The following is a 12,453-nucleotide window of genomic DNA, read 5'->3' as shown; positions in this document are numbered from 1 at the left end:
CACCTCCCCCCCCCCCCCACTACACAGCCTCCCACAACTCCTCCACTCCTTTGCCATGCCCCCCCCCCACAAACGCCACTCCCGTGCACCTACTTTGCCCCCGGCCCTCCGAGCATCTCGTCGCGAGCGCCGGTTTCCTGTTTGCTGCACTTAAACATTCACTGCATCAACATCACTCACTGCCCCCCCCTGCACCCCACCGCACCCCACCGACCGTAACCTCCTCCTCCGTCCGCACTGTCGTTCCTGTTTATGCTCGGACTCCCTGACACGCAACGCGCTGCCTTTAATCGCTCCGTGCCTGGCGGTAGTCGGGAGATGTTGTTTGCGCGCGACGATGGTTGTAATGATAAAGCTGCTGATGATGATGCTGGTGATGATGATGATTATGGTGATAATGATGATGGTGGTGGTGCTGCTGATGAGGGTGCTGCTGCTGGCTGAGATGTTAAACTATGCTGTTGCTGCTTCTGATCACGATGATGATACTACAGTACAGCTGATGATTATGCTGCTGATGATGGTGCTGATGCTGCTTCCATCAATAATGACTGATGGTTATTCTGCTCATAATGACAGCACTCCTGACGGTGCTACTGTTCCTACTTGTGCAGATGATCGTGATGCTGCTTCTGCTGATGCCTTAATGTTGTTGGTGGCATTAACATTATTCATGATCACTGCAACCTAAATTATATTGTTTTCTGGAGTTTATGTACATTTTTATGATCATCATATTTGCCTCTAACGATATTGGCGATCAATATTCGTGACAGTTAATGAAGATTAAAATTGCGAACAAATGATCATTCTGCAGAGATGAAAAAAAAAATTACAAGACGATTCTTACAATGGCCACCTTTGACGAAGATGTAAAACTATCCCGGCCGGATGTTATTAAACGCGAATGTAATAATAACGTCAACTTTTTTACAGGAGGGTCCTGCCTTGAGAATGTTTGACCGACACACGAATTGTCGTCGCACGTCTTTAGCTGCGGGAGGTAAAACCGGGGGAACCCGGGAGAAAGAAACTCGCACGGAGCCGGGGTGCGGGCAGAGAGAATACAAAACTCGCCAACGGCGTAAAAGGGCCCAAGACGGTCGAGGGGGCGGTGTTGGGCATGGGATCGAACCCAGGTCCCTCTTGCCGCGAGTGACGGGCGTTCCCGCCGCGCCACCGGCCCTCGGTCCGCGCGGCGTCAGCGGCGTGCAGGGGGCGGTGACATTGAGAGGAGCGACGGTGATCGCGGGGCTAATGACTGCGGGCCGCGAGGGGGTAGGCGGGCGGGAAGGTCTGCGATAATAACAGCAACGGTGACTAAACCACCCGCCCCCGTCCGCATTTTCCACTCCGCTTCCCCCTTCCACTCCTCCTCTCTCCTCTGCCGCCCACTCCCCCCCCCCACCCCTCCCCACTTCTCTCTCTCTCTCTCCCCCCCCCGCAGGCTGGAATCCCTTCCCACGGTTTTCAGCTACCGCTGAGCATGAGCTCCGGCGGGAGTATGGGCTACGGGGTGACGGGGGGAGCGACGCTCTCCAGCCCCGGGATGCGACCCGCGAGCACGGGTAACTGCTCCTCAACAATCGCGCGCGCCACACGCACACGCCGCGTGCGTGTGTGCGTGCGTGTGTGTGCGTACGCGAGTGTGCGTGCGCAACGCGCGTGTGCGTGGGCAACGCGCGTGTGCGTGTGCAACGCACGTGTGCGTGGGCAACGCGCGTGTGCGTGCGCAACGCGCGTGTGCGTGCGCAACGCGCGTGTGCGTGGGCAACGCGCGTGTGCGTGGGCAACGCGCGTGTGCGTGGGCAACGCGCGTGTGCGTGTGCAACGCACGTGTGCGTGGGCAACGCGCGTGTGCGTGGGCAACGCGCGTGTGCGTGCGCGAGTGTTGCAGGTGCGCGTGCGCAACGCGTGTCCAGGTGTACAGCCATCCCTCGATGTTCTACCCCCTCGTGTACCGTTCCAGCGTTCAGAAGGTGCTCGCTAACAGCACTTGCCCCAACGGTCCGTTGAGGCTCTACGGGGGATCTTTGTCCTTGACTTTTGTGGTCTCGCATTGGCCGCGATCTCCCATGCAGGATGCCACAGTGAGTGATGTTAGTGTACAACAAACCCTACAGTTTCTGGGTAGATCTAGTCAAGCAGTGTTGCACGTACGGAACGTGCGTACATACACGCGTGCAAGTGGTGTTTGGGGAGTGCCTATTTAGGCCAGGTGCTTATTTAAGGCTAAGTTTACCCGGGGGATGCACGGAATAATCCTTAGCATCGTTGTGGAGAATATAAAGTAATAAAATAAATAAGCAGACTATACCGCCTCCGTGTTCACAGTTCACACGCACACTCATTGCATACACGCGCGACAAAACACACCGCCATTCGCCACTCAGTGGTGCCGACATCACCAGAGTGCTTGCGCCAGCCTAGGTGCACTCGCACGCACACACTGACAAAGAAAAGGACGAAGATCCCCCTGCATTGTCTTCAACAGACAGTTGCGGGCAAGAAGTGCTGCTAGCGAGCGCCTGTTAGCGAGCGCCCGCGCGGCACACGAGGGGCGTGGGTGGCGTTTACGCACCGCCGCACCGGGTACTCGTTTAAGGCCGAGTCGCCCTAGGGGACCGGTGAGTCGGCGCGCTTCGGCCGCGAGCGAGCGTGAAGCGAATGCTGACCGCTGGGCGGTTTGCAGCGCGATGCGCCGCCGCTCCCCGCCCAGCGCGGACGCAACACGGAGAGAGGGACGGAGTTCGCTCGAACGCGGCGTAATCCCCTCGCCGCGGCTTTCTAAACAGCTCGCGGTGATTGCGCCGTGATTGCGAGCGAGCGCCGCCTTCGCACGCCGATCACGGGGAGGCTCTTGCGGACCCCCGTCGAGAGTTGGCGGGGAGGTGGCCACGCGGCAACAACAACAACAACGACGCCGCGGCGCAAAAAAACAATGCCGCACAAACATCGCTGTCCCCGCTCACTCCGGAGGGAAAGCGCGCGGAATTTCTGTGAAATTTGTAGACGGGATTTTTAAAAAACGCTTCGGTTTTTTTTTGTTTGCGCGCACCGACGACCATTGCCATCCCTTCCCAGCATCCTCCTCGTCCCCCCATCCTCCTCCTCGTCCCCCATCCTCCTCCTCGTCCCCCATCCTCCTCCTCGTCCCCCATCCTCCTCCTCATCCCCCCATCCTCTTCGTCGCGCCGTCGCTGTGCAGCGGCCCCTTCTGATTCACCGCCCGTCCCGTTCGCGAAACGCTTAGTTGAACAGAGGAAAACCTAATTACCGATATTACGTCGCGAACAACAACAAGGCTCGCTGGGGTGGGGGGGTGGGGTAATAAGTGCGTGTGTGTGGGGAGCGGTGGTGTAGCGGTTAGCGCACCGCTGCGCTACGAACCCGTTTCCCGCTCACGGCCACCAATGCCGGTGACGATTATCTGAACCCGTCCTGGGCCTCCCCTAGGTCGACTCGGCCTCAAATGAGTACCTGGTGCGATGTGTAAACATCGCCACTAGGGGGACAAAGGCAGGCCGGGAGTGGTGCTGGCCACCCACCTCCTCGTGTGCCGTGCCGGCCTTCATAGGTGCTCGCTAACAGCACTTGCCCCAACAGTCTGTTACGGGCTATACGGGGGATCTTTGTGTTTTCGTGTGTGTGTGTGTGCGTGCTCGTGCATGGCTCAGTGCGTCGTGCGCACTGGTGCAGTGTGGTCAACGCTCCGAAGCGGAAAGTCGACAAGCGAACATCAAAAAGTCTGTAGATGTAGCCGCATCGACCTTCTAAAAAGTCGCCAAAAATGTCACCGGACAATTTAGCGAGTATCGTGCGGAGTGAACTGATGCGGCATCGCTGGCGCACGCCTTGATTGCCACGGCAATCTGCATCGTGTCCTCCCAGGAAGTTTTGCCGCCACTCGATTTGAACAAAAAATGTTCTTGCTGGGGAAAGCTCCACAAGCCGCTAGCATCCTGCATCGAGAAACGCTAGGTGCTTCTTCTTTTCTCTTTTTTATTCGAATAAGTCTCGCCGATTCAAATCAAAGTTGTTCGGAAATCGACTAAATGTCTAAATTGTGCACGTATTCTACTCGCGAACGGGATAGATAGATAGATACATTTTTTGCAATCCCTAATTTTGGTTTGTTCCGTGCACACTGAATACATTTTAAATCAAGATACGCTACATGTGACAGACTGCAGGGATTCATCCTCTTGGTTCTTTCGGTAAAGTCACGTAGAAGGGAAATAATAAAATAATAAAAATAAAACGTAATAAAATAATTCTCACTACGTTTCGGCCACAACGGCTGCTTGCGTTTTGGCCGAAACGTCGTGAGAATTATTTCATTATGTTTTATTTTTATTATTTTATTATTTCCATTCTACGTGACTTTACCGAAAGAACCAAGAAGATTGTGCGTGATGCATGCATTGGGCCCGTTACAGAGAAACAACTTTTTTTATGATAAGTTGCTTAACTTGTGTACCGTAAGACATTGTTCAGTCCCTCCAGAAAAACGCGGAGTTTTTTGGTGATTGTTGCGGGCAAAAATCGTTGATTATGCGGCACGTTTTCTTAAAAAATGCGATGGAATATGCGGGATATTTATGCAATTTTATGCGATTAAATTGCGGGAACTTGCAAAAACTGCGGTTTGATGAAAAAGAGAAAAAAAAGTGATTCCCCCAACACCCTATTTACTTTAATGTAAAGAGTCATTTCTTATTACTTCCTATGATAAGCAAGCATACTACATCACAGAAAGTGCTGGGAATATTTCAGTTCTCATCTTGTTTTATTTCAGACCTTAACAAACAGATGGCTCAAACTTACAAAACATTGAGTCGAACAAGTTCTGTAGCTTTACAAAATGAATATGCTACAACTTCTGTAAAAATGAATAAATAAAATATTATTAAAAAATAAAATGTGTGCTTCCTGTTTTACAGAGCTAGCTATGCAAAATAATTTGCCCCCACTGTCATGTAACACACTGGGGAACTGCTTTGCGCGGTCTTTTGCGCTCATGTTTGTTGGCAAATGAGAAAGATTTGCGGGCTTCATCATGGTTTCATTGGCATCGCGGGGTTTGCAGCTTTTCAATGATGTCGCGTAATGAGTGACGTCACTTCATAACGTTCCCATGGCAACAGGGGAAATGGCTGCGCTTGTGTGAAGTAAACGCAACATTTTTCAACTTTCTGCTAAGATATATGTGACTTTTTGCAACGAAAATGCGGGGATTATGAAATCATGCAAGCCCGCATATTTTGCGCGCGGAAATCTGCAATTTATGCGGCGAAAGTGCGGCGTATTTGAAAAAACGCGCCCCCCGCATAAATATGCGGACTTTGGCTGATTTTGCGTGAAATCTTGCGATCGCATAATCGCGTTTTTCTGGACGGACTGATTGTTTTGCCACTCTGTTATAACTGTCAGATGGCGAAGGGTAGACCCAGGCCCAGTTCGGATCTTAGCCAGTGCTGAGGTTCGAACTTAAGTTGCCGGAATAAGTTCTGTGCCTCCGTCGTAAAGCATCCAAAAGAACGTGGAAATATTTTCACCGTTGCAAGGTCAGCAATGAAAATGCCCGCAGCCCTCAGGTTTATTTTAAATGGGTGAGAAGATACTTTCAAAGAAACTTTGACCAAACCGAAACATTTGCGCCGTGTGAAATTCATGCGATTTTTGTTTCTTTACTAAAACGAACGTTTCTCTTTTTTCGTGTGTGCAGGAAGCTTGCTTGGAGGAGACTTGACGGTGTTGACTGGTGCAGGCACCAGTCCTTTAGGTGAGCACAGAGTGACCCTCACAGTGACCCTCACAGTGACCCTCACAGTGACCCTCATATCTACCCTCACATAGTAACCCTCAGAGCGTGACCCCAAGAGTGACCCTCACAAAGTGACCTTCAGGGCGTGAATCTTCAGAATGACCCTCACAGTGACCCTTAGAGTGACCCTCATATCTACCCTCACACAGTGACCCTCAGAGCGTGACCCCCAGAGTGACCCTCACAAAGAGACCTTCATCTTCTTGGTTTTTTCGGTAAAGTCACGTAGAATGGATTATAATAAAATAATAAACATAAAACATAATAAAATAATTCTCACGACGTGGCCGAAACGTCGTGAGAATTATTTTATTATGTTTCATTTTTATTATTTTATTACTTCCCCTCTACGTGACTTTACCGAAACAACCAAGAAGATGAATCCCTGCAGTCACGAAAGCTTTAAATCGAAAGTGACCTTCAGTTTTCCTGCCCCGAATGGAGGACTGCCTATCCCTCGTGGTAACTGGAGTGAGAAGCAGTCCACCAGACCCTCTGTAGTCCACAGGACATTCTATGTGAGCCAGCCGCGGTGGCTTCCTGCTGTTTCTGGAGGAACTCCGAGGGGAGGGGTTCACTCTCCTGATTCCACCAAACGGGGCTTGGTCAGAAGACATCATAGATGCCTGTCCCCCCCCCCCCCCCCCCCCATTGAGGCATTTGACACAAACGTATTTTGATGATTAAGTGATAAAAAAAATGTTGGGAATTGACTTGAAGGTGGAGGGGTCACCAGCCCCTCGCACCAGGTTACTCATGTGAGGCTGAGTCGACCTAGCGGAGGCCCAGGACCAATTCAGGTATTCATAACTGGTGTTGGTGGACGGGTTCGTAGCGCGTGCGTACGTACACGCACACGCACAGGAACACTTGCGGGGATGCGACAGGTACAACGCAACACATCAACCTGCTATTAGGGACAGAAAATCCCAGACAAATAAATAAATAAGTACAAAGTATAATTTACACTTGTAAAGGCAGCCATGCACACAGTCTTTTTTTAAACACCCATTAACAGGCACAAAGCCGCACTCACAGCGCCGAAGACTGTGATGTAGTGTGTGAGCGCGCGTGTGTGAGCGAGATCGTGTGTGTGTGTGCGAACACGTGTATGTGTGTGTGCAAGCACGCGTGTGCGTGAGCGTGCGCGGAGCGGTGGTGCAGTGGTTAGCGCACTGTGCTGCATACCCAGCGACCAACATCAGTGACGATTATCTGAATGGGTCCTGGGCCTCCCCTAGGTCGACTCAGCCTCATGTGAGTTACCTGGTGCGTGGTGCTGGCCACGCACGCTTTCCAGTGCCGTGCCGGCCTTCATCGGTGCTACTTGCTAACGGCACTTGCCCCAACAGTCTGTTAAGGCTTAAGGGAGAATCTTTGTCGTTGTGTGAACGTGTGAGCGTGTGTGCAGACCCATGTGTGCGAGTGTGATTGTGAGTTTGAGCGCGTGTGAGCGCGTGAGGAGCGGTGGCGCACTAGTTAGGGCACTGCACTACGAACCCTCTTTAACTGGTCCTGGGCCTCCTCTAGGTCGAGTCAGCCTCAAACTTAGCACCTGGTGCGGTGTGTAAAGATCGCCACCGGTCGGGCGTGGTGCTGGCTACTCACCCCTTTGTGTGCTATGCCGGCTTTCATAGGTGCTACTTGCCCCAACAGTCTGTTAAGGCTCCACGGGGGGGTCTGTGTTTGTGGTTGTGTGTGGTGTGTGGGTGTTTTTGTACACGTAGGAGAAAACTGAAATGCCCAGCGAAAACCCACGCACATGAGGGAGGATAGCGCTCATTGCTCCGCACAGACAGGATGAGCAACTGTGATCTGTTGATGGGTACGCTTTGTAGAGTCCTCATGACTGACGGCCCCTAAATGGGCATCTGTTAAAAAAAAGAGCTTCACGGCTCATCGGATTTCCCCACGATAAATAAACATCCCGACTCTGACGACTGTCTGTGCGTACGTGTACATCACGTGCTTGTCGTGTTCCTGTGCCACCAGCAAACGGCTACCCTCATCAGAGAGGGTCGCCGGGCATTCTGGGCCCTGGTGGTCACGTGATCCGGCCTGGGGGGGGCGGCCTGGCCGCCAAGAGCCCCCCCCCGCCGCAAGGGCACCCCCTACGCAAGCCAGACCTGCGGGCGGTTGTACCCCAGAGTTGCAAGAATCCTGCTGGCAGCATGGTGAGTGCCGAGATAACAGCGGTGGCGGTACGGGTGGTGTGGCTGTAAGGTGTGTGTGTGAGTGATGGTGGTGTGGCTGCAGGTGTGTGTGTGTGAGTGATGGTACAGTTGGTGGTGTGGTTGGAGGTGTGTGATGGTGGTGTGGCTGTAAGGTGTGTGTGTGTGAGTGATGGTACAGTTGGTGGTCTGGCTGTAAGGTGTGTGTGTATGTGTGTGATGGTGGTGTGGCTGTAAGGTGTGTGTGTATGTGTGTGATGGTGGTGTGGCTGTAAGGTGTGTGTGTGAGTGATGGCACATTTGGTGGTGTGGCTGTAGGTGTGTGTGTTAGTGATGGTGGTGTGGCTGTAAGGTGTGTGTGTGAGTGATGGCACATTTGGTGGTGTGACTGGGGGTGTGTGTGTATGTGTGTGATGGTGGTGTGGCTGTAAGGTGTGTGTGTGAGTGACGGCACATTTGGTGGTGTGGCTGCAGGTGTGTGTGTATGTGTGTGATGGTGGTGTGGCTGCAGGTGTGTGTGTATGTGTGTGATGGTGGTGTGGCTGGAGGTGTGTGTGTATGTGTGTAATGGTGGTGTGGCGCTCTGTATGTGAGTGACGGCACAGTTGGTGTTGTGGCTGGAAGCGTGTGGGTGATGGTGGTGTGACTGGAGGTGTGTGTGTATGTGTGTGATGGTGGTGTGGCTGGAAGCGTGTGGGTGATGGTGGTGTGCCAGTCAGCGTGTGAGTGAGAGAGCGAGGGCGCAGTTGGGTGGTTTGGCCGATTTCTGGCTGGCGTGGCCAAAAGTGAGTTTGGCGAGCGCGCCAACAGGGACGGTCTTTTACGCCCAACCTCGACGGCGCCAACGGAGGAGTGGGCACCGTGCGCACGCCCCGATGATCTCGGCGGCGGCGGCGGCGACGAAGGGGGGGGTGGCGAGGAGGGGGGCAAACCGTGTCGTCCGCGACAAAGCTGAACGCTCACCGCTCCATCGTGTTGTTGCGAAATCCCTTGAATTTAATAATCTATTACTCGTTATCCCACCGTCCCTTCGTTGCAGTTTGAGCGGGGGGGGGGGGGGTGCGGTTTGCGGTGGGAGAGGGGGTGAGGGTGGGGAATGGGTGGGGGGGGTGGTGGTGGGGGGGGGTGGGGGGGGTGGTGGGGGGGGGGACAGCGACACACACAAAAAAAATGTGCCGAATATAACAGCTCAGTGTCTTGGTCACTGAGACGGCTTAATTGGCATCACAACTTTGGAGGGGTGTTAATGGGGATTTGACGATTCGTGAGACGTTTGTGTGCCCGTGTTATGCAAAATAATTGGACTTTCGGATCGTGCAATACAGTATTTAAAAAGACCTGTCAAGCCACGATAACGTGTTAAAACGCTAATGATGGGCATTAATTACATATATACTTTTTTTAAAAATAAGTATTTCTATATATATAGGCATGTCCACACATAGACAAAATTCAAAGGATGTTATATAACACACGTCGTTAGCGAGCTGCACCTGGCGAGCCCAAGTTTGATTCCCGGCCACGGCCAACGTCACCGTGGCGAGCGCTGTCCAAAGCCATCGGACGGAATCCGGTGAGCTGTGAAGCTCTTTGTCGCAGATGTCCAGTCAAAGCCTTACTGTCACCAGCGTGCTCGATCAACCCCCGGGGCGAACATGGTCATGTGGGGAGACATTCATCGAGCAGTGGATTTGGCCAAAGGCCCCGTGCATTATGGGTTTAAAAATGTATTTGATCAAATATTAAATTTCGATTTAAAGCTTTCGTGACTGCAAGGATTCATCTTCTTGGTTCTTTCGGTAAAGTCACGTAGAGGGGAAGTAATAAAATAATAAAAATAAAACATAATAAAACAATTATTATTTTATTACTTCCCTTCTACGTGACTTTACCGAAAGAACCAAGAAGATGATCAAATATTCTCGTCAAGAGCTAAATTCCAATGTTGAGGTCTGCTCGCCACGAGAGGGCTTAAGGAGAGATAATGTTAATGGTTATCCATTGTTATTTATATGCATACATTAACCACGACCCCCCCCCCTCCTCCTCTGACCTTCGCAACCGATTGGCTCACAAGTGATGACATCACATTTATCTCTGCTAGTAAAGACCGAAACAGGAAGAGGATTTCTCCACAACTCTGTGGCTGTCGCCTGATGATGTTGGTTGTTGTTGTAATTACCGGCGAAACGTCACGGCACTCGAATCGTAAACGAATGTAGTGGGTTCACTCTCCGACACACCGGTGTGCTGTACTAGTAACGAATTGGCACGCTTTGTTTATGTGACAAACCTTACTTATTGGCTGTGTCGGGTGGTGGCGGGTTTAACGACACATTTGTATTTACGCGATCTAACCCAGAAACCTCTATTATAGATAATATTGGTCGCGAATGCCTACCACGTGTTAAACTTAAGGAGACAGTTTCTCTATAAAACATTTCCTTATCTGCTTTTGCCCCCTGCCAACTGCTAGTGCTTTTAATGGCACGTAAAGATGAAATCGCTTTTATAAGCATATATATGCGTGTTTTTATTACCGTGAACAAGACATTATTTCAGTAAGTTGCGGTCTAGATACAATAACGTTTGCATTAAAGCTGGTATGAAGTCACTTTACAGCTCTCAATGGGGATTTACATTCGATACTTACTTTCAACAGTCAAAATAAAGCGGCCTTTTATCGCCACCAACAGGAAAATTACATTCGTTTAAAACATTTCATGAGGAGTTAGCTTTAGTTTTGCTTCTTCTTCTTAAGAACACACGAGTAACGGGATTGATTTTTAAACGACGTCTCTGTGACTTTCTATCCCCTTGCAGAATCAAAGGTTAACAAATTCCCACGCTTTGCAAGCCTTGGTGACACCCAGCCAACTCAGCAGTTACCAACCAAACTACAGCACAGGTGAGTGTAACCTCCTTCCCACAATCCCTTGCACTGCGGCCCCTTTTGCGACTTTGTACGTATGTAGAACTTCTTTCCCGCCGTACGTAGCCAACCGTGCGAATCGGAGGTACGGTGGGGGGGGGGGGCGGGGGAAGGGCAACAAACTAAACACAAAAAGAGTTCTGAAGCAATGCGTTTTCAACGTAGATTACTTAAAAGTTGTATAGCTCCAGTGGCTTCTTCATATCGGATGGAAGAGCGTTCCAGACGGCCGCAGAAACGATCGCCGTTCGACGCTTGTGCTCCGCGCTACGATTTGATTGGGTTAGCCGAGTCGGTCGGTGGGTCGGTGGCGAGTTCTTAGCACCACAGGCTCGCGACGGAACCCGTGAGCGGACCACTCCGCATTCGCGTCAGATCTCGGAGGCTAGGCGAGGGTTTGAGACTGGAGAATGCTTGGGCGACCGTCGAAGACGCCTGCTGACTGTTGAGAAACTTACACACACGCGACGCTGGGGCTGCACACATCGCTGGACGAAGGCCTATCCTCCCAATGTCGCGTCGGTCACAGGGGGCTGATCGACCACAACTCACCACGCTCGCTCTGGTCAGCAGCGCGGGCTGGCGAGAGAGTATTTTAAATATATATTTAGTTTACACGCCCTCATTAGCTTGTGAGTAAATGTATTGCGTAACAATTTAGTACAGTCACATGGGGTGGGTGTATTAACGAGGCCCCCTTCGAAAGGCAGCTCACTCCAGTCACAAACTACCTCCCTGCGTTTTCTCGTCAAACAAAAAAAAGGACACTTCACCTAAAGGGGCTTTCAAATAAAGCATTTCATTGATGGGGCCTGGAATTTAAGCCAAACATTCCTCGCTTTCTCTGTTTCGCTTTTCCGAATAAAAGTCCTAAGATTTCCCCCCCTCCCTCCGGTAAACGAAACGCGAAAACAAAACGAAACGCGAAACCCTCGCGGAATAGCGGCGAGTCGTGTTGGTGCCCAGCGTCGACTCGTAGCCGCAGGTGGTGGTGCGGCGGTGGTGGCGGTGGTGGTGGTGCGGCGGTGGTGGCAGTGGTGGTGGTGGTGGTGGCCCTGTTGACCGGTGGGAGGGCCCACAGAACGTGGCAGGGCCGCTCGGCGTTTTAGTTTTTTTTCCACGGCTCTCCCAAAGAGTTTTTCGGGGGGTCGTGTCTGCACGACGTCCGACGTTTCGCCCCCCCCACCCACCCACCCACGTGCTTGCAGCTTCCTCAGCGACTTAATTTGAGCATGTCTCCACGTTGCCCTGGGAGGTTCTTCAGAAAACGCAGGAATTTTTTGACTGCAATCCTCGCCTTTTTTGGCATTGAAAAATGCCCCCTTATATGACCTCACTAATTGCTGCGCTAATCGGAGGTGCGGGCGGACGACCCGAAACTGGCGTCGACAATCGGAGGGGCCTTTTCAATCCGATGGGGTGGGGGTGGATAAATCATCTGGTGGAAGGGGGGGGGGCGGCGGTGGGGGGGGGGGGTTGGCCCAGTTTGTTTTTAACCGACGGTGAGAACCCACCGAGATGTG

The 12,453-nt window shown here is 51.9% G+C and overlaps 1 protein-coding gene across 4 annotated transcripts in view; it reads left to right on the top strand.

Annotated features, from left to right (window-relative positions):
• Positions 1 to 12,453, top strand: part of LOC144734834 (myocyte-specific enhancer factor 2C-like) — a 115,614-nt gene that overhangs the window by 95,150 nt on the left and 8,011 nt on the right. For all 4 annotated transcript variants that reach the window (XM_078617234.1, XM_078617233.1, XM_078617235.1 and 1 more), the window contains 4 exons: positions 1,448 to 1,568; positions 5,729 to 5,785; positions 7,820 to 8,001; positions 10,822 to 10,906. In XM_078617234.1, coding sequence (XP_078473360.1) covers positions 1,448 to 1,568; positions 5,729 to 5,785; positions 7,820 to 8,001; positions 10,822 to 10,906 — 445 coding nt within the window. The remainder of the gene's footprint in view (positions 1 to 1,447; positions 1,569 to 5,728; positions 5,786 to 7,819; positions 8,002 to 10,821; positions 10,907 to 12,453) is intronic.

This window comes from Lampetra planeri, chromosome 53 (genome assembly GCF_965212315.1).
Source record: "Lampetra planeri chromosome 53, kcLamPlan1.2.h2, whole genome shotgun sequence".
In the NCBI taxonomy this organism is placed as follows: domain Eukaryota; kingdom Metazoa; phylum Chordata; class Hyperoartia; order Petromyzontiformes; family Petromyzontidae; genus Lampetra; species Lampetra planeri.
The sequence above is the reverse complement of the archived record's forward strand: the minus strand, read 5'-3'. Positions and strand labels throughout refer to the sequence as shown.